General features: G+C 36.5%; 3 protein-coding genes across 3 annotated transcripts in view; 2 read left to right on the plus strand and 1 right to left on the minus strand.

Annotated features, from left to right (window-relative positions):
• The window catches only part of LOC136419307 (dipeptidase 1-like), a 105,930-nt gene extending 84,185 nt beyond the window's left edge, over positions 1-21,745 (plus strand). The window contains exons 4-11 of the mRNA XM_066405539.1: positions 6,976-7,127; positions 7,420-7,596; positions 19,903-20,035; positions 20,089-20,239; positions 20,294-20,363; positions 20,415-20,676; positions 20,736-20,811; positions 20,882-21,745. Coding sequence (XP_066261636.1) covers positions 6,976-7,127; positions 7,420-7,596; positions 19,903-20,035; positions 20,089-20,239; positions 20,294-20,363; positions 20,415-20,676; positions 20,736-20,811; positions 20,882-21,119 — 1,259 coding nt within the window. The 3' untranslated portion in view covers positions 21,120-21,745. The remainder of the gene's footprint in view (positions 1-6,975; positions 7,128-7,419; positions 7,597-19,902; positions 20,036-20,088; positions 20,240-20,293; positions 20,364-20,414; positions 20,677-20,735; positions 20,812-20,881) is intronic.
• Positions 1-21,966, plus strand: part of LOC136419317 (uncharacterized) — a 209,836-nt gene that overhangs the window by 149,448 nt on the left and 38,422 nt on the right. The gene's annotated exons all lie outside the window — the stretch shown is intronic.
• Positions 17,063-18,735, minus strand: LOC136419314 (uncharacterized). Its single transcript, XM_066405550.1, has 2 exons — positions 18,641-18,735; positions 17,063-18,581 (listed from the first exon to the last, which is right to left on the minus strand). The coding sequence occupies exon 2, from the start codon at positions 18,551-18,553 to the stop codon at positions 17,516-17,518; it is 1,038 nt and encodes a 345-aa protein (XP_066261647.1). The 5' UTR covers positions 18,554-18,581; positions 18,641-18,735; the 3' UTR covers positions 17,063-17,515.

Genomic DNA, 21,966 nt, shown 5'->3' on the forward strand with positions numbered 1-21,966 from the left:
TTTATTTCCTTCTCTCTGGAACTTCCAATACATGCAAAGAATAGCAATCAGATATTCCTAGCGCGCGAAAGAATTTTATGAGAGAGCAACATTGCACTTGGCATTTGTCTCAAAGACGATACAGTCGCTAACGCACGGTAACGTCACTTGCGAATCCGTCAAACGCAATGCAGCATTGCCAGAGGTTAGCCTTATCCGGACTCCTCTGGCCTCACAGAAATTTTTGGACGCTCTCGCGTGCTTTCAAATTGGGACCCAAAGCCTCAATTAATGAGGTTTCTAGGTTCAGTATTGAACTTACATCCATGACCAAAGAGACCCAAAAACCCGTCATAAACTGAGATTTTTAATAGATTCCTGCTTTTTATCACACCGTCGATACTTCAGAGACACATGGAACAAGCAAATAGTAATTCAAATTAGAAATTCTATGTAGCGTTGAAGTAAACAGTAAAGTAGCACAGTGGTGCATAGCATTTGTCTTCAAAACGGTATGGTCGCTAACGCACGCTAACGTCAGTTGCGCATCTGTCAAACACAAAACAACATTGCCAAATATTAGCCTTATCCGAATTCCTCTGATATGAGCAACTTTTGGAAACGATCGCATGCTCTCAGATTGGAATTCAGGATCTCATTTAATGAGATTTCTAGACTCAATATTGAACTTATATCCATGACCAAAAAGACCGAAAAACCGCCTAAAAAATTCCAAAATTTTTCTGAAAATTATCAAAGGGTATTTATTTGTTGTCACATTATCGATATCTCAGCAACCCACAGGGAGATTGAATAACAGCACAAATTAGAAACCTCAGTATGGGGTTGAAGTAAACAATGAAGAAGTAAAACGGCCAAGCCATTTGTCTCAGGCTTAACATGCTCGCTAATGCATGTTTTGCTAACACGAACTAACCCGACACAAACTTTTGAAAGCTTTAATATATTTTCAGGTTAGAATTATTCAGGACTTTAAATGACACTTTTATGTTCCATGTTAAATGAATGGTCACTCACACACACATACAGAAAATTCGACATTTTTCTGAGAAGTTCCTAAAGAGAGAGGTACCTACTTTTTGCCACACTGTCTCAGGAAATTAGGTCAAATTCGGGCAGTTGACGTAAACAATGAAACGGCGAAATGGCAACGTGGCACCTAGCATTTGTCTTAAAAGCTAGGGGATAACTGACGCATGAATGTAAGTTCCAAATCTGTTAAACATAATGCAACGTTGCCAGATTGGATTTTGTTACAGGGAGATTGACCTGTTTTCTACTTGAACAAACTCTTTAGAGCTCTTTTGACCTTCAGTGGTCAACGAGACACAATAAACAAAAATTTCGTAATGATCTCGAAGTGACACATACGGATTCCGTACATAATCCACACAAAAAATTTCAAAATTTTTGCGAAAAAAAGTATTTTTCCTTTAACCTCCTTTTTGCTTTAATACAACAAAATAAGCTTTTTTTGGTTACTTCACTCCCAAATTCGAGACTCAAAAACCTAGGTTCCTAGCCTAATTACGACGCTGCACAGCTGCTATTCGTCCCATTCCCGGAAGACATTGTTTTAATAATCTGAAGCTTAGCTTCGCGCCTAGACTGCTAATAGCCCTAGATAAGAAACACGTAGGCGGTTGCTTATTAGACGGCGAATTTCCTGTAAAATTAATGCATTTGCTGGACGATGAAACGAGTTTTCCAGGAAAATTCCGCCAACAGTGTAATGGAGGCTAAACTAATTTTCCACCTCTTTAGCCAAAAATTGTTTTTACGGCTAATGGATGGCTGAAACGAGTGCAGTTTTAGTTTCACTCCAGTGAAACTTCAACAGGAAAGCAGATTACATAAATTGCAGGTAAAGATCTTCAATAACCCAAACACGATCCAGAAATTTTAGACCAAGAGCATTCTATTTTCTCCATAAACTCTATTATTTAAAACAATTTGTGATCCCGGACTGGCACCATATAATTCCAGATAAGGAGACACGTGGGAGGTTACTAATTAAACAAGGAATTTCCTGTAAATTTAATGCTGCTCCTCCTCTTTAAAGTGGTTTTCCCTAACATCCTCAAGTTGGAGCGTTAGATAACACCGATTTGCCCCTGATGGAAATCTGGCTCGTAGAGCTGCTAAGTCTGGATGAGCGGCGCACTCTGTGGCCTAAAGTGAATTATTATGTCGTGACGGTGGTTTATGAAAATGTTGTGGAATTTCCAGGGAGATGCACTGATTAATACAGTGGAGAATCAATGATTCCAGAAGCTCTGCTGCTCTGCTCCTTTGTTCCAAATAAATTCGATGTTTTGATTTGGAAGTTGATAGTTTTTTGCCTTCTCGTTTTCATACAAAGACGAGTTACTGTTGTCAAATGAAAAAAACAGATCCGTTGCGTTTCTATTGAATAAAAATTAATTTTTCAGATATTTGACAAAAAAGTAAATTTTTACTCTGTAAAATACCAAAATGTACCAAAGGCGTAAACGTCAATTTTATCACTTCGGGTTCCTTTGTAGAACCAAGATTTATACCTTCGTTGTTCTCCGTGAAAATCGTATTCGGTGCGCTCACATAATATAAAATTCTGTAGATTTCAGGGCTAATAAATGAAATCGGTGACTATTGGGCTATAAAAATTGGGAGGCGTGCTAGAGTTTTTTACTTGATTTATGAGCGTTTTGAATTGGAAATTTTAGAAGCATGATTTATAATCTTTTCTTGCTCCGCGAAACTCGGTGCTGGCACGCCCATGGTGCAAAACAAATTTGTGATTATTGAACAATGCAAAACCAGTGGCGTAGCGTCAATATCTTGCCAGATTTATGAATCGTATAAATCGGGAACTACGTTTTTCCTGCATTAATTATATCCGTTGAAATGTTCTACGCTACGCCTGCGAGTTTTTACACAAAAGAATATGGGAAGTGTGAACCAAAGCTGCGACTATTGAATGGTAGAAAATCAGTGGTGTAGCCGCACTTTAGCGAGAGGAAATCGAAGCAAAGAGGTAATGTCTTCAATTTGAACAAAATCTGGCTCTCGTTGCCGTAAGGTTCTGAACGAAGAAATAAATTTATCTGTCGTGAAAAAATGTTAGGCTGGACCAGACACCCCACTGCTTTTTGCCTGATGGCGGACATCCAAAACAAAGTTTTCCTCTTTGTCATTTTCTAAGTTTCCTCGTCGTCATGGGCCCTTTAAACTTAATCCCCCTTTTCACTCAAACTAGAGGTATCCCGAAATTAATTTCGCTCATAAATTAAATGGGATTTTAAGCGTCTAGTGGTAGTGAAATTGAAATAAATCAGCGAAAGAAAGTCAATTTTATTTAGGAAGAACGTCATTTATAGTTTCGCTCGGCAACGGACCAAAATGCGATTAATTTTAATTATTTATGCGTTAGTTATACCTCCCTCCAAGCCAGACGTCGACTTTATTTCCAGAGTGAGTTTCCATTTTACGTGCGCCAATTTACTCTTTCAATTCGCGATTTTTCCTCGCTTTTCATTGTCATATCATTTAATATGTTCGAGGGAAATGAATTCTAAAATTGGCAGTTTCTCAGACGTATTTTATGAATAAATAATGCCTTTTTCATTCCCGTTTTGAACCGTGGCTCGTCTAAGCGGCATTTCAGATGTGTAATTTTGGGGACGATTTGGATGTAATTTTTGTCGAAATGAAAATCCGGGGAGAACATGAAAAGAAGTACTGAATGAGTATTCTCCATTTTTGAAAGTGTCCTTTACTGTTTATACCCAAAAAATCCCAGAGCTGCAATAAATATACTCTTTACTTCCTCGCTGGGAAGGTGAAAACAAACCTCAATCGAATCGCCTTAATTAAAGACTAAATAGACCTCGATAACTCTAATTACCTAATATATCTTAATCGAATTTAGATAATTGCATGCCCGCAAATTCCCGAATTTTATTGGAGTTTGCATAAAATTTCTCCTCGAATCGGAGACTAATTCTATTAAAACTTCAGCGTTTCCCTTCTTCGAGCTAGAAAACTTTCGACGATGCCAACATCGGGAGGAAAAAGCAATTCTCGAACATTTTAAGTTTAATCAAATACGGACCATTAATTCTTCCCATTTGGAAAAATTAAATCAGCAGGTTTTTGGTCCGAACAATGGAGATCCATGTGCGCATTGTTCGTGCTGTATTAAAAGCCTTTGTTTTCATTCTTTGTTACGCATTTTATGTGAAATTTGTTTCGTGTCAAACACTGCGTTTGAATAATACTTATAACTGTTATTAATAGTGATAAATCGGCAATTTCTTAATGCACTGAACTTTGTCAAAATAAACGGGCGTTCTCGGTACTTTTTTGCGCTATATTCGTAATAGTATAATATAAAAATTTATTCAAATAAATCAGGAACAAAAAGCGTAAATTCCTTTTTCTGGCACCTAATATTATTCATATTCTATTATTCTATATTCACATTCTATCATTCTATTTCGTATTCTAGCATTCTAAGTTCACATTCTATCACTCTATGGTCATATTCCGTCATTCTATATTCATAATAGTAATATGAATGTAGAATTTTTTAGCTGCCACAACGAATTAACAGTTTCTTAATACGCTTTTCTATAGGTGTCTTTATCGATTTTGCAGCAATCTGAGCTTTCATCAAGAGACGATTACTACATTTTGAAAACTGTATTCGCGAAGTTTGAAGCACTAAAGCGCGATTTCCTATATCGAAAATATCTTTTCTACTTTTGCTCCCATTGAAGCACTATTTACGAGTTACTTTCTAAAATATAAATCATCCGCCGTTTCTGTGAAACATGAACGCTCTAGTGCCTCTGTGTCTACTTGTTATCATCTATTAAATTATTGAAACATTTGGCCCCAATGGGGGGGGCACAATGTTTGGGATGAATTTATGAGGCAAATTTGCAAAATCCCTTTATCCTGTTTGCTCTCCAAATCCACCAATCTCTTTATGCTAAGTTGAAAAGCACTTATATCTCCCCGAATCCAATATCCTTTATCTATACACTAAAGAGACATTGATTTGGAGTTGGCTCGGGAAGTATCGCCTTTGTAACATTCCAGGACCAATTTGGGCTGTATGTTAGTCCATAGAAGCAGTTTCGGGTATTTGTAGTGTTAGAATTGTGTTTTCCTCGAGGACAAAGAAAAATCTCCAATAAAGGGCTTCTACCTCACACTATACCCACTTCCCCATATAATATTCCCACATCATCATACTACTTAGTCGAGAAAAATGGAGCATGTTTTAGTTGATCCCCGGGAATATAATATATCCTTATAGAGATTTAATGGCGTAATTTTTCGCTCATCAGTTCCCGTATAGCGTATACCGTTTTGGGGCAACATCAATCAAATCGAGGGAAAATAAGCATGATAAAACGCTCGCTGGCCCGATATTATAAGTCATGATATTTCATCCTGAGCTTCGTTTCGATGTTGCAACCTTATTTAGAAACGTCCGTGACAAATTGTCCAATTTCTCAAACTACCGAGGCCACTTTAATAAATTTAAGCGAATCGTTAGCTCTGGTTTATGATCACGAGAAACACTAAAATCCGACCCTGGTTGTAAAACAGGGCCAGTTATTCGAAAAAGACGCGTTTCAACCTCCATTTGCCGCATGCATTTCAGTAGTTCTCTTAAGTGTTTGAGTTTATCTAGAAATGTTTACTAACAGCCAGTCGGTTTTTCCTATTCTTGATTAAATGGCGAGTCGGAACTAGGTAGCAAAATGACAGCAAACTCATAAATGACGGCCGAATTTTAGAGATTAACACACGTTATGCGTTCACCAAAAGGTGACGTCGCATTTGCATATTGTATGGAAAAATGGAACAATTTTATGCGACAGATTTAGGATGAAATAACAGTGCGATGACCTCTTATATATGTTACATGACTAAAAAATGAAGTTAACATTACGTATATTCTATGACGTCTAGAAATGACCAAAAATGACGAGGAAGAAACCTCAGCTCTAGGTCTATTTCTAAAATAAATAACGTTAAATTGTCTTTTCTGCACTTTTGAAGCAAAAGAAAATAATCACGTTACTCAGCAGAAAAGGCTTCTCTGGGTTTTCCTTCAATCGAATATAGAGCCGTATCCGATACCTCTCGATCCATCTGTCGATGCTGCTCGTCAATACAAGGTAATTTAAGTCTTTGTGTACTTTAATATGTTCCCATTGACAAGGTCGATTGATTTATCCAGAAAAGCAGCATCCTCCAGCCGCTATAAAGGAATGCGAATGAAGTTTTATTGCCGCCAATATCCGTATCCCCAGACACTAAACGGTTTCAGTACGTTCCTTGCAAAGGAAAAAAACCGGAATTTTGTCGATGTTGCGACTGTGTAAAATTCACTTAGATTTTTATATAAAGTTCTAGAAGTGTTAGAAGAGTTTCTTTAAAATCCCCCAAAATTTCCCATAATTTTCGTCTTATGAGTTCCCAAAAATTGCAAGAATCTAATGAACTATAGGCATAGACTAAAGGCCCCGAAAGTCCCTAAGGGTTCATAAGAATAGAGGAAATGCTCTAGTAAGATTTACTATCTACCAATATCATTTGCTGCGTTCTTTATGACGAATTATATCTGCTGCGCCCAGGTGGTAAAATGCTGTAAGAAACGGTTTTTTTTCCATCACATTTCAATAAAAGTGATATGCTTAACTCATGTATAAACTACTGATGAAAGTAATAGATCCGTCGCAAATGGGGAAAGGGTCAGAAAAAGCCAAAAGTCTGGTAATAGACTGCCAAGCACCAATGGTGAAAAACCAAACTTTTGGTTTTTTCAGGGCTCTCTCCACATAAACGCCAACAGCAAATAACCGAATCTTCTACGAATCTAAAACTACATCCGCACTGATTTTTCCTATACATTTTTTCCAAATTTCCCTTCTTAGACAGGATTTTCCATCACTAATAAAAAGTTATCTATTTCAGGAGGTTTGGACTTAACCCCCAAACATTGGTGGATCATAGCGACAGTCCTGCTACTAGCTGCAGCTGTTGGGGTGGGGGTGCCTATAGCCCTTAAAATAAGCGCTGGGGCGTCATTTGAGGAAAGACTGGAAGTAGCTTCTAGATTATTACAAGTAAGTACATTTTTTCCATTTTAGATGTTAAGCTGGATATAGAGGGTGTTAACGCAAATACTGAGCGTTAAGTATGTAGACAAACTCTATGGAATAGATCTGCAGCAGCTTAAGTTTGAAATTCAAATTTTCAAAAATCGTTCCTTAAATTTTCGAAATATGTAACTCAAATTTGGATGGGATTAAAGCTCGCATTATTTATCATATCAAGTGATTGTGAGAATCAAGAAAGAGTGAATTTTCCTTAAGAGTTCTTCCACATTCTACTGAAATTCTGTATGTGTTAATTTAGGAAACGCCATTGATAGATGGGCACAATGACTTGCCATGGAACATTCGGAAATTCATGCACAATAAGCTGAAAAACTTCAAATTCGATGGGGATTTACGGGAGGTGTCTCCATGGTCCAGCAGTGCTTGGAGTCACACGGATTTGCTCCGATTGGAGAGGGGTCACGTGACTGCTCAGGTGAGCAAATTTCTCATTTCTTTATCTCACTTCGCTCCCTTACCGAAATAGCAAATGTGCTCAAAGCTTTGAGCCATATCTTTTTACGGGGACAGCGCCTTCATACGAAATTGAGTGCCGACATAAAAGTCATTTTCGGTCGTATATGTCCTGAATAAATTGCTTCTCCTTGTCATCGCTCAAATATTTCCGTGTTTGACAAAAAATCGGAAAAGTGCCAGTTTGCAGCCGCATTGTGCTGACGAGAAATTTGCAAAGTTAGTGGTACACATTATAAATCCGCACTGCAAGCAGGCCACATGTGTGGCAAGGCAATTAGCTGATATCGTTTTTTGGCCTTTGGTGGACCTGGTTTATATGCAGTCAGCATCATTGGCGTACATCGCACTGAATAGCAAAATTACCCTCTACTAGAGTAAAATTAAGGCTCTATGGGAGCAATTTTAAACTGAAAAATGTAAATCGAAAAGAGTAGATAATTAATAAGACAAAAAACATAACAATAGTTATGTCGATAATTGGGAATATACTTAATTTCGTTGTTTGTTTCCCTTTAGAAACGCCACTGTCTTCCAAGCAAGTTAAAAATCAATATTTCTGCAAATTCAGAATACTCAAAAAATTATTGAGTTACAACGAAAATTTAAATGAAACATATGTGTAAATTTAAATCCTTACAAGAACGTGATACGCCAATGATTTAATGCATCCGGAGTGGTGTAAAGGATCTCTGCAATTGGAAAAATTGTCCTACAGATATAGCAAACGCAGAGGCTTACATAAATACTAAAAATTCCAAACTTAATCAGAGTTCTGTTTACTTTATCTAGAGAATAACTTCCATGCAACGAAGGAAATAGCCAATTCGCTGCTTCGATTTCACAATTTCCATGAAAACTATCTGGTTAACAAAATTATCAGAACTCTGATATACTGATACGATGAATTTTTAAAGAAACAGTTGACCAATGCTAATATTCTGATGTTAAGGAGGGCAATAAATTATGGTATTTAGTTGAGTGTTTGCAGTTTAATGACAGGGAGATTTCGCACAGCTTCAACTTTAGTTAACAGTGAAATTTTGATTGTGCTGTTAAATTTAACAGTCAACTGGGCAATAACAGGCAACGATTGAGCGTATCTACGGAAATTACAGCAACATCCAAAATCTTCATTGATTGAGACTGTCTTCGACCCGGATCTAGACAATTTGCACGGATTAAGGAAAAAAATCAATCAGTGAGATTAATCCGTCATGATAAATCTATGACTATTTTCGAAGAATGCGGAATATTGAAAAACATAGATATTCATCCAACAAAAACTGCGGCGTTCAAAACATGATTTTTAACCAAGAACCAACGACAAGAAGAAACATCAAATGAAAGATGTAAATTTCGAAAATTGCTGGAAGGAAGTGATATGCCAATGATTTAATCTCTCAGCCACTTTTTCTAGTTATTTTAAACTTCTCCCATGCACCCACCTAAAGTTTCAATTCCATCGAATTCCAAATTCTAGAATCATTGCCTTTGATGGAATTCATCGGAATTTTGTTTCTAAAAGACTCACATTTTCCTTTAAAATGCAATCAAAATCTCTGCTAAAATAACTACAAATGCCCGTTTCTCGGTCTCATTTTTTGGGCCATTTTCAATTTCAGATTCCCGGCCCTATCTATCGCCCAGAGAGCGGTTGAGCTTGCCAAACAACGTATCATGAGGTCGTGTCAAGATAAAGGGCGAGACCGCAAAGGCATTCGCTATTCCCGGACGGCCGACCACAGAATAAAAGATATTCAATTTTCATGAAAACTGGCATTAGAGGAGTTTTTTGCTTTTTTTCTTGCTTTCTCTTTCAGATTTTGTTTACTGTCGGAACACTCATATTGTTTTCAAAGTTAAGGAACAAGCTCAGTTTTATAATTAAATCCATAAAAATTCTTATAAAACTCTTCAATTATTTCCAATTATCAGTACTCGCTTAGATACAAAAAGACGTTCTATCATATGAAACTAACCTGAACTAACCTAAACATTTCTACACATGCACTGAAGCTATCCAGATTGTCTAGTTCTAAATTGCTGAACAATAACCGGAATTCTCCATTGCGTTCAAGGCAATCCTTCTACTTCGGCAAGTATTACAACACAAGAAATTAACGTATCTCATCAGACAGTGTGGAGAGTATTGAAAAAACAGAAATATCGCCCATTTAAAATTCGTATTACTTAAGTCGTGCATCCAAGAGATACAGAACGAAGGACAACGTTTTCTAGGAATATCATGGCACTATTGGAGCAAAATACCCATTTTCTTTCCAACGTGATATTCACGGATGAGTGCAAGTTTACCAACGCATGCATGTTCAATCGTTACAATGGACATGTCTGGTCCACTGAAAATTCACACGAACAGTTGGTTTATTTGGCAATACAATCACTGGACCATACATTTACAAAGACAATTTCACCACAAATGGGTATTTGCACTTATTAAGGCCTTATCTTACGGATTACATCGATAACAACATTTGCCTCAACCACTTAAACAGCCTTTGGCTATAGCAAGATGGTGCTCGCCACATAACGCTAGGAGGATTGCTGACTGTTGGTCTGAAATATTTCCCGGTAGAGTCATTTAAACAATAGAGACATGCGATGGCCGGCGCATCCACCAGATCTTTCCCCATTGAATTTTTATCGATGGGGCACTGTGAAAGACCTCGTTTATAAATCTGCACTCAACGACATTAAAGAGCTGCGAAGGAGGTTCATCACAACTTTAAGAACCGACATAAGAAAAGAGGATGTTTTAAGAACAAGGTAGAATTTGAAAATACGCATAGAGTCGTGCTTGGAAGATCGCTAGATACTTCTGTTAGCATTATATGTGGATACGGAGTTCTTTAATATTGGAAAGCCTACTACACCTTCAGAGTTCCAAATTCAAGCTTTGGAGCCAGAAAATGCGGTTTTTTAGTGTCGAAAACGTTTTAATTTGTGTTAATCCGCATTATATTTGGGCATTTTTACAGAAGCACTTTAGCTTTATAATGAAGAGTACAGCAATAGGCGACAGCTTCATAGCTGCAAGTCCGATAAATCATCATGTAATGTGTTTCCAGAAACTACCCGGAAACCATAGATCAAACTCATGATGTGTTGAGACAACTCCCTAAACGAGGGTGGACAACTTGTGCTGAATTTAGACCCGTCATTAGGATTATTAATAAGAATAATTCTCTGAAGGTTTTATAGGCAAATTGAGCAGTTAAACTTTCATTAATCCACACATCAAATGCACATATCACCCCCGGTTTTATTGGGTCGCAAGGGACAAATGGGAACGATTAAACGCTTTAAACTGTAAGAGGCCATGCAACTAAGTTGCCACTTCTGCTACCAACATTTGGCTGCAGCTTCTCAGCTGCAAGCGTGTTATGAGCGCATAAATCTTTGCTTAATCCAATGCATTTGCCAGAGCTGGAAGGAATTATGCTCCGGGTTGCAGGCGTGTATGGATATGGCCATTGAGCCATAAAAAACTTTCGTAATTTTCGAGAATTTGAAGAGGGAATCGCTTTTGAAACTAAAAATTGAATTGCTGGTGAACTACCCTACGAAACTACCATAAGATTGAAGATCCTCTGGTCGGATTGAGAATACAAACTAAACATGGAACGCACTGCTCCTACGTACAGTGATTAAAGTTCAGTGGCGTAGCTTCAGGGGTCTGTTGGATTCAGGATTTATTCACTTCTTTAACAATTTTTGTCTCTAGAAGCACTGCTATAATTCCCGCGCCCTACAACTCTGGTTTTAACTGATGACACTGAACTTAGACAATCATCTATTGCCTCAAATGCATAAATTGCGACTCTTCTCTTGAGGGTTCGCTTAGATTTAAAAATCTCATTACTCTTCCTTTTTTTGTCTCTGCAAACTGAGCTCATAATTCTTGCGCCAATACGCCTCCTCCTATGGTCTTATCTAAATAAAATTTGTCAAGATTCCAGACAATCAGCAAATTCTTAAATTCAAAAGCATAGCTTCAAGGTTCTTTTAGGGTTAAAAATCTCATTATTATTTCTGACAACAATTCATGTCTGCATAAAGTAAATTCATAATTCCTACGGCCTGTGCTTCAAGTCTTCGTCTCATGTTAATGAAGTTTTTTCTCGATCATCGACAAATGTATTAAAATTCATATATTCAGGAACATAGCTATAATATACTCGAGACTTATCCATTTTTTCTAACATCTATCGGTCTCTGAAAGGTAAGCTTCCTACTCCTTATCGCTCTGCTTTTGGTCATATTTAAATAACATTCTTCAGGGTTCAATAAAACCTATAAATTTCTCAAAATCGACAAGTTCAATGACGCAGATTCAGGATCCTTTCGTTTTTTTTCACTATTCCTTACAGTTTTCATATTTGGTAAGGAAACTCATGATCCCTGCGTCAAGCGCTTCCGATTTTTAATTAGATTTAAATAACATTCTTCGAAAATACATACAAAGAGTGTCCCCCATGAAGATAGTCAAAATGCCCTTTGATCCAAATTGAAAAGCTAACTGAATGGGCATATAGTTACATAAGTTATAACCTTAATGTCCTATGCCAATCAGTTGTGCAAAATACCCTTACCCCCACCCCCTAGACCAAAAAATCCTTTAAACCACCAACTTCTCAATTATAATTTTTAACTTAAAAATTGGTTTTTCGAAAAATCTGAAAAATCCCACATATATAGAAAACCCTAGCGCATTCGCCATATTTTTTTCGTTTTTTTCCCCTAAATTTTAATCTAAAAACGATTTTTAAAATTTCAAAATGGAATAACTTTTTCTCAGAATGGGCTGCAGATCCAGTTTTTTTTTTAAATGATGGGCATTTTTATGGTAAATCTAAGTGTATATAAAATGTGTGTATATAAAATTTTGGCTACGCTACAAAAACTCAATTTTTTGGCATTTTTTTGAATACCAAGCTAAGTATTTCGGCTTTTTTTGAGCATCTGATGCTCTTTTTGATATCCAATAGTATCTATTTATAGCATTTTATGACGAAATCTTTAATTCAATAATAAAAAAAATGCCAAAATAATGATTTTTTTACATTTTTCAACATGACGTAACTTAAAAAATTACATATTTTATATACACTTAAATTTGCCTTAAAAATACCCATCATTTGAAAAAAACTGGACCTGCAGCCCATTTTAAGAAAAAGTTATTCCATTTTGAAATTTTAAAAATCGTTTTTAGCTTAGAATTAGCATGAAAAAAAAATGACGAATGCGCGAGGGCTTTCTATTCTATGTCTGATTTTTTTTCAGATTTTTCGAAAAACCAGTTTTTAAGTTAAAAATAATAATTGAGAAGATGGCGGTTTAAGGCTTTTTCGGCCTAGGGGTGGGGGTAAGGACATTTTGCACAACTGATTGACATTAAAGGGTCATAACTTATGCACTTATATGCCTATTCAGTTAGCTTTTAAATTTAGATCAAAGGGCATATTGACTATCTTAATGGAGGGTACTCGTTATCAAAATCTATAAAAACAGGGGCTTATAGGCAATTCAGGGTTTTATAGGCAATTTAACTCTAATGAGGAACAAATTCAAAAAAATCACTTTGTATACGGAGTGTTCTATATGAATGAGAATAGTTTCAGGGTCCCAACCGTAGTGAAAATATTCTTCTAAAATTTTAAAATTGCGACCTCCGTACAATAGTGTATATTGGGTTGCGAACATTAAAAGTTATTTATTGCAACATTCCACGTACAAGACTATCTTATCGGACTTATTCAAGTACTATTCTCATTTTTAACTTAATAGAACGAGGACAAGGTTCCAGCAAAAGACGAATTCAGCTACTAGGTCACTGATTCACAATAGGAATACTTTCTTGGCAACCAAACAGCATTACGATGCTGCGTCCAAAATATCTATGTGATCGAAGATAGGTGTGTTCCGTATCGAACATATGCAATTATAGCCGATACAATACTTTTCGATTTCGGAAAATTCCGGCACCGACCTCCAGGACAATATCGAATTATTTGCTTTGTTGTCCTGGGGCCCATGGGGCATAGCCTTTCTCATTTTTCACAAAAATGAAGAGAAAAGTTTCTCATTTGATTCGTACAGCCACTGCGCTGTCCTTAATTAAGTCAAGAGTTAAACGCCAAAACTGGCAAAGCAATAAATTTTTATTAACACGTACTTATCTCCTTTTATTACTCTATAAAGCACACACTTAATGGGTATCGAGGGCCATCGGCAGGAGTTTCAAATTAGATTATAAAGCAGACAGGTATTAAAGTTATGGCGGGCTGCGAATATTAAGCCAAAATCCTGTGCTTAAGCGGCGCTATAATTTAATGTCTATTATATTGTTAAATAGAGCAGCTCCATAACAAAATTGAATAGAGCTCAATGTATAAAAGATAGATGGGTCGTTTTGATTATGCTTCAAAGCCGAAGGCTTAAGAACGGTAGCGATATCGGACAGTGGGCGTCTCGGGACTAAACAAAACGGCTCTATACTAATGATAGGCATTAATGCATCATAAAGTTGGATTTTAGGAGTTATGTTCAATCTATTTTCCACAATTTGACAACAACACTCTCGCAAGAACCTTTCGAGGGCGCAACGGCCCTAAGCCTCATTAAAAATTTAAGAGTCAATCACACCCTTTTAGATTATGTTTACCATTCATGTTTTAGAATGCACGTACACCCGCCTGAGACCTAAAGTATCCACTTGGGGACCACTTAAGCCCTTGAGAGTAAAGGGACTTCGAGAAGATGCCCGCAGGCTTTCATTATATCGTTGACTTTTCTGGTTTTTTCATGGAATTTTGTATAGTGAATTATTCATAGTTTTTTTAGAGTGCGGTAGGGAAGGTCCAAATTCGAGGCTCAAAGTTGGATTCTTGGTTTGAGCCCTTTTTTTCATGTAGGAACCCTGTAGGTAGGTGTTTTATGCGATATTTGAATTTCTATTGAATACAATTGATTTAATAGGTTTAATAATAGAAAGTGAGCATTTTCTGGTGAAATTAAGCGATATTAAAAACATACTTATTGGAAATGTTAATAATCCAAACAATTTCCATTAGTATTTATAATCTTTCACCATTTATCGGGTAGATGATGGATACCCTCGCCATAGAAGCTTAGTGGTTTCGAGACAAAATAGTTATCGAACCATTTTTGAGCATCTTCAAGTTTAGAGAACTGCTGGGCAGCTAGATGACGCTATATTGATCTGAATAAATAAAAGTCAAAAGGGGTCACATCTGTAAAATACACCGCATGCTGGAGACTTTCCCAGCCTAAGGATATTACCGTATACAGACGAGCATTGTCACTTACCGACTTCCGCAATTTCAGAGCCTCATTTAATTTGATCATTTGGGCGTAATGATGTTCAGCTGTAACAGTTTGACCAGGTTTCAGGAGCTCGTAGTAAACGACTTCCTTCCAATCTCACCAGGCACATAGTAAAACTTTCTTGGCACGAATATTCGGTTTTGCAACTGGTGTGAATGGCTGGCCTGGATCAACCCATGCTTTTCTGCGCTTAGGATTATTATACAGAAAATTCTTTCCTTTATACCAGGAAAGCAAGTACATGCAGATGTCAACTCTTCGATTTTTCTTGTCTTCGGTTAGCTCATCAGGAACCTGTTTTCTTTCCTTTAGAATCTTTCTCGTTATACACAGTCAAACCGAAATTGCTTGTTGGCTCACTCCTAACTATTCTACAAGCTTTTTTCGATTTGGCATGGGTTTTCGTTCAATAAAGTTTCAAGTCCTTCGTCTTCAAACTGTTCGTGGATTGTTCTCAAGATAAAAATTTCCCTAGCGAAACTTTTTAAACCACAATTAAAGCACCAACAGAATTATTTCCCCAGGCCGAATTAATCATTTCTGTAGTTTTAACAACATTTCTGTTCAGTTTAAAATAAAATAACACTGATATTTTTTAATTCTACCTGCTAACATCCACTTTTAATTGAATTTTATGCACTGAATGATAGCTCGTAGGCAACTAAAATTTTTATCATGTGAAGAGCAATGCCTAAACTACACATGCGCAAAATTGGAGACTAATTGGATGAGTCTACATATATTTTTAATGTAGCTAACTTCAGTGCTCAGCTTCTTTTTGTACATCTATTTATTTACTTGTAGAAGTTGTCACACATATCTCTTCTCATTTTCGAGTAATATCAGAATTATTTACTCGATTTTCTTTCTACAATCATTTCTTGATGATTTGCGAATCATTTCAGTTTTCGTAAGATCATGATGTTTCCATCAATTTCAGGTCTCAAGGACTACTTTTTTTAACCAAATCAACAATCTATATAGCAGTTTTCATTTCCTTCAGATCTCTATTCAGCATCCCAAAATTTCTTTTATATTGTATTCTTTTCAGATTAAAAAAAAAGCAAGAGTTCTAAAAGACTTAACGTACTATACATACGAGTAAGTTGTAAATTTTAACGTTGAAGCAGAAGTAGGTACAATTAATATAAAGGGGAATTAGTAATAAGTAAGTAACAATACAGGGTGTAACATATTACCATGGAGGTATTTCAGAAGGCCCTAATACTTTGCAAAATAATAAAAAAATGCTGATGCACCCATAGTCAAAAATGTGCCATTTTCAATATACAGGGTGGCAAAGTTTCACATTTTTTCTCACCCATGTCTTCAGTTAAAATTTTAAAATGCGAAACGTTAAAAATCAAAACAAAATTATTAAAATGGCTGAAACTCAATCATGGCATCCTATATTACAAACATAAACATGTAAACTGGCCTTTCTTAAGTTGCATCAATAAATAGTTTTGCAAATTTTACGAAAATACTGCTAGAAACCAAAAAGCTAAATAACTAAAGAAAGAATTTAAAAATGGTATCAGAATTCCGACAGGGTGTTCTAAAAACGACGCAAAGCACAAAATATTACATGAACCAAAAAAATATAATACCCTGTATATGGCTACCAACGATTTTGACATTTTGTTATAGAGGGTCTCAAAGAAAATAGGTGTATGAAATTAAAAAAATGAACTCGAGGCATACGTGGGAAAAACGCAAAATATGAGAAAAAGTGTGAAACTTTACCGCCCTGTATATCAAAAATGGTGCATTTTTGATCATCAATCTATTGGCATTTCTTTATTATTTTGCACAGTATTATTGTCATCCAAATTATCTACATGATAATATGTTACACCCTGTATAATTTACATACTATAGTACATAAGTATTCTGCATTTTGATACTGAAATTAGAATTGATTGGTGTTTGAGTCAGTAACAGCAAAGAGTTTCGATGTTTCTGCAGTCACGTTTCTTACTGACAATAACATTATAATGTTCAGTATGATGACTCCTTACATGCTCATAAATAATTAACAATAAAAATGCTTAATATATAAGAGTATAAAATGACGAACTTCATTTATTGTCGGTAACATGTTACACATACTAAACAACAATATAATAGTGAGTCTACAAACCTAGAAAATATTGAAAATAGTCTTCATAATAACAAGGAAAACAGTAAAAAATTTGTGTGTTGTTTTACATGTAACAGTGAGAAGATGTAAGTATAGATACACTTTCCTGCATGTTCTTCATTTAATTTCAAGAGTGAATCTGTTGTAAATTAAAAGTTATGTAAGGAACTTAAACAGTCATAAAACCCCAAAGGAATCACTTTTATATGGAATTTTAATAATATAATATTTTGACCTATATTTATTGCTAAAGGAAGATTATAAATGTGGAAAAGTGTGAACAATCATCAATCATTGTCTTGTATGTATACCATTAATTTGACACAAATATTATACCTTTCCATTTTGAGAACCTCCACAGTTTGACCTCTTAGCATGTTCCATGCACACCTCTCTTTCTGAGAATCACCTTCGGCTTTGATTTTCTCTTAACCACCTGTTGCAGTTGCTCCAAATTGTGCCGAACCAACACCACTTTCAAAAGGCGACAAAAAATTGCCTTCATTTGGAAAGCTACATCCCCTGGATGTTGCCGAATCTGCCTTTTTGGGAATTTATAATATCTGTATGTCAAACCTTTTTTCTCTTGATAAGTAACTTCATAACCACAACTTTCAGCAACCTTTAAAGGAAGTTTATTAATGTACCATTCAAGCCTGTCCAATTTTCGGCTCTTTGTGACTTCAGGGCACATGTGATTATCTCGTTTAATCAGCTCTAATCCTAGATCTGATGAAAATGGTATGTGAGAGCAAGTGTTAAATTTGATAGTGTTGGTAATTAAGGAAGGAATGGGGGTGTCTTCTTGGGTGAGGCTTGATGTGGTTTCCAGTTTAAATAACCTCAAGAATTCATTCTGATTTAAAACTTGTGGCTTGTGTAAAATTACTCTAAGGTCAACTATTGGTTGTGACTCTATGTTAGGAAGATTTTCTGAGGACTTTTTTTGCTTGCAACAGCTCCTAGGCAGCAAAGTCCTCCGTTTAATTGGAATGGCACTATCGATATCACTGAGCTTTCTCTTGCGATATATCCATTGTTTTGAATCAATGTCAGTCACAAGCAATTCGGTGTTCAAATTTTCCGAGGGTTTTTTAAAAAATTCGCAACATTTGTAGACCAAGAAGCGCAGCAACGTCATGAAATACTTGCCATCTGAGGTGAGAGTCTTCGAAATAACTTGCTCGGAAGGCCACCATTCTGGCTTTTCTGCCTCTTTGAGGAAAAGACTTCTGCATAATCCTGCGAAATCCTTGGGCTCTTCAGTAGAGACATTGGAGCTGTATTTAACCAGTTTCAAAACAAATTTCTCCAGATAATCTCGATTCATTTTTTTCACAGCCATTTCGGGAAAATTGCCTTTGAGTACCTGGGTTAGTACGTGGGATTTATTGGGCAAAGTTTTCATTTTTGTATTGGGATGTTGATGATGCAATCTGGCAATAACAAACTTTTTTTAAGAAAGTCGTAAACACTTGTAGCCACTTCCAGGTACAATCATATACCTCTGTTTTTGAACGACTGTGACACTGACGCTGCAAGCCGAAGTTAATTTGTAACTGACGCATATTAAATGACGTAAAACGGAAAATTTCTGCATCTGCATTGATTTAATGTTGTCGACTTTCGCTACCTAACGGTAGATGGCAGGTTTAGACGATTTCGTATAAAACTTTTTTATAATAACATTCTCGCTGCTATTTATAAAAAAACTAATACTACTGATATATATTTACTGTTACTAAAAAACTGTTATTCTAAATCCGAGAAAAGCTTTTCTTAGACCTCTAAACAATAAATTCCAACACAGAAATTCAGAAAATGAATCTCCATTATATACCTATTGATCCAAATATTTAAGCGGTAGATGGCGCTGTGCTAAACTAGCTGATTGGTCCAAATTTTCCAACGAATTCTCCATCGAGAATAAGAAAAAATCTTAGAGAAGAGAATATTACCACACAGCACACCCTCCATAAGAAGGAGCGAAGTGACTTTAAATGCCAAAACTCATATTTATGAGTGATATCGAGAACCACAAAAGTACAACTATCTCTTGAAATGGTGTTAATACGAATCTTGGTTGAGAGTCACAATGGCCAAGTTTCGATATGCGACATAAACAGTGTGTCCCAGATACTGTATCTATTGTGATAATCGAAATCCCCATACATATGGAACCAATTTTGGACACACCGTATACGGCGTAAGTCGTATTCCCACGTACGCTCCCCAGGCGAAGACCCAAAATTTGACATTAATTAACAGTCTAGCGTTATTTAAAACATTAACTTCAACAAATCTTTTTGAAGGAGATTTGTTATGCAAATATCTCTCTCGTTACTTTGCACAAGTTGTGATCTCACGTACCTTTCAATTGAAGATCGCCAAATCTGACTGTAATTATAAATGTTATAAGAGCTGCAGCTCATTCGTTCTCTGTCGAAGAAAATTGAGTGTACCCATTTTTCCCCCAGTTCTTTAGCAACATGTAAGAGTGAGAATCAAAGTTCAATCCAGTAAAATTAACCAATGGCATTTTTTACCGATGTCGCCAACAATTTCATTCATTTGAAATTTTCAAAGAGTTAATTGACTTATCCAAACACTCTCTTTGTAGTTCCTGCAAGTCGGGTTCCCACGTACACATCCCCCTTTTTCAACCGAGCTTGAACTTAAAACAACTTCGAATCCACTCTCTCCATCATTAATCTTTAAAACATCTCTCTAACATCGATAAAACTCATTTATTTTCAGTTTTGGGCTGCGTACGTACCATGCGACTCTCAATACAAAGACGCAGTTCAACTCACCCTCGAACAAATCGATGTAATACGAAGATTTACAGACTGGTATCATCCCCGTCTCGTACTGTGCACTTCTGCAGAAGGTTCAACATTCCTGTAGATTATTTCTTAAAAGGTTTTAAAACTATAATTTCAGATATAAAGACTGCCCATCAAAACCACCACATGTGTTCACTAATAGGAGTAGAAGGCGGCCACTCTCTGGCCGGAAGCCTAGCAGTTTTAAGGACTTTATACCACGTCGGAGTTAGATATCTTACGTTAACTTCAACTTGTAATACCCCCTGGTAGGTTTCGTTGATATGTCAAAATACTTTAAGTAAATATTTTCGTAATTCCAGGGCTGACTGCTCTCACGTAGATATGCCTGGAAAGAAACCTGAGCATGGGGGCTTAACCACCTTTGGAAAGGTATTTCATTCTGTAATTTTTAAGTAAAAATATTAAATGCGGTTTTCTTAGGCTGTAATAAAGGAAATGAACCGTCTAGGCATGATCGTAGATCTCTCTCACGTGTCAGTCGGCACGATGCGCGATGCGCTGGACGTGAGCAAGGCTCCAGTTATATTCAGTCACTCTTCTACACATTCACTGTGCAACTCAACGCGCAACGTCGCCGACGATACACTGCGCAGATTGGCCTTAAACGGGGGCATTATCATGGTTAACTTCTATTCGTTATTTCTGACGTGCAGAGAAACTGCCACTGTAGCTGATGCAGTTGGTAAGTTACATTTCAGAATATTTTACATTGAATATATTTGTATATATGTGATATTTTAGCTCATATTAATCATATTCGGGAAGTGGCTGGCGTGGACAATGTAGGCATCGGAGCTGGTTACGATGGAATAAATTAGTAAGTAATGATTGGTGGCATTTAAATCTGAATTTGTATGAGAAAAACTAACACAATCGAAATATTTTAGCGTGCCTCAGGGACTAGAAGACGTTTCCTCCTATCCAACTCTCTTCGCCGAGCTCATCGGGACCGGAAAGTGGAGCGTGGAAGACTTAAAAAAACTGGCGGGTCTGAATTTTTTAAGGGTGATGCAAAATGTGGAAAGAATCAGGGATGAATTTAAAAGGGCCAATGTCCCTCCCTACGAGGACGTGATGCCTCGACCGAAAGGGACTAGTAATTGCACATCCCAAGCCAACTATTAAGTCACTAAATTTTTTTAACTTGTATCAAAATGCTAGTTCAAAATGTCTGGTGTATGTATGAGTGACATTGTACCCAGTGGCCATCTTGGATTAGCAGTCGACGTGATGTAAAAATGGCTGCTGTGTGCATGACCGCCCAGCAGCCATTTTCACTTAGCTGTCAAAATGGTGAGACTAAAAATGGCCATTATGAATAAACGGATCTATTTTGGACTCAATGTCAGTGGCCATTTTTAATCAGCGTTTTGACAGCGTTGCGTGATGTGTCAAAGAACAGATATATTTTGTAATTTTATAATTCTTAATTTTCAATTATATTGCAGTCATATGAAACAGAAAATCGCACACTTAAGTTATTTATACATCTGAAAATTGCCAGTAGAAGATTTGAAAAGTGCCAAAACTACTTCCGCTGCAATGGCTTATTTAATCTTCAGTGCTCACAATTAAGAACTCATTAGACACAGTCCAGTCCATTTTCATCAAAGGGACCTTTCGGAGTTCTTTGAAAATTAATATAGGGCGTTCCGATTGGCTCTCAGAATAGCTATTTAAAGTGGATGTCAAGACGTTCTTCAAATAATTCTAAATATCCGATATAAACAGTGGTACCAAAGACAGATTCGGAAAACGACGGTGATTAACATGTAAACAAATACAAAAGTTTCAATGTCGGCCACCACGGACCATTACAGGGGAAAAAAATCAGCTAAATATTTTCGAACTATCGTAAACTTGCGTAAAATTGCAGATCAGCGTGACTCGAATAGTATCAATCAACACGTAGTTATCATGTTAATATTTTGGAAGAAACATGTTTTGCCGCCATTGTAATTTTGAATATCAA

The sequence above is a fragment of the Euwallacea similis genome, chromosome 2, assembly GCF_039881205.1.
Source record: "Euwallacea similis isolate ESF13 chromosome 2, ESF131.1, whole genome shotgun sequence".
In the NCBI taxonomy this organism is placed as follows: domain Eukaryota; kingdom Metazoa; phylum Arthropoda; class Insecta; order Coleoptera; family Curculionidae; genus Euwallacea; species Euwallacea similis.

Excerpts from the sequence above, each read along its gene's own strand:
- LOC136419314 (XM_066405550.1), bottom strand. The coding sequence starts at position 18,553 with ATGAAAACTTTGCCCAATAAATCCCACGTACTAACCCAGGTACTCAAA.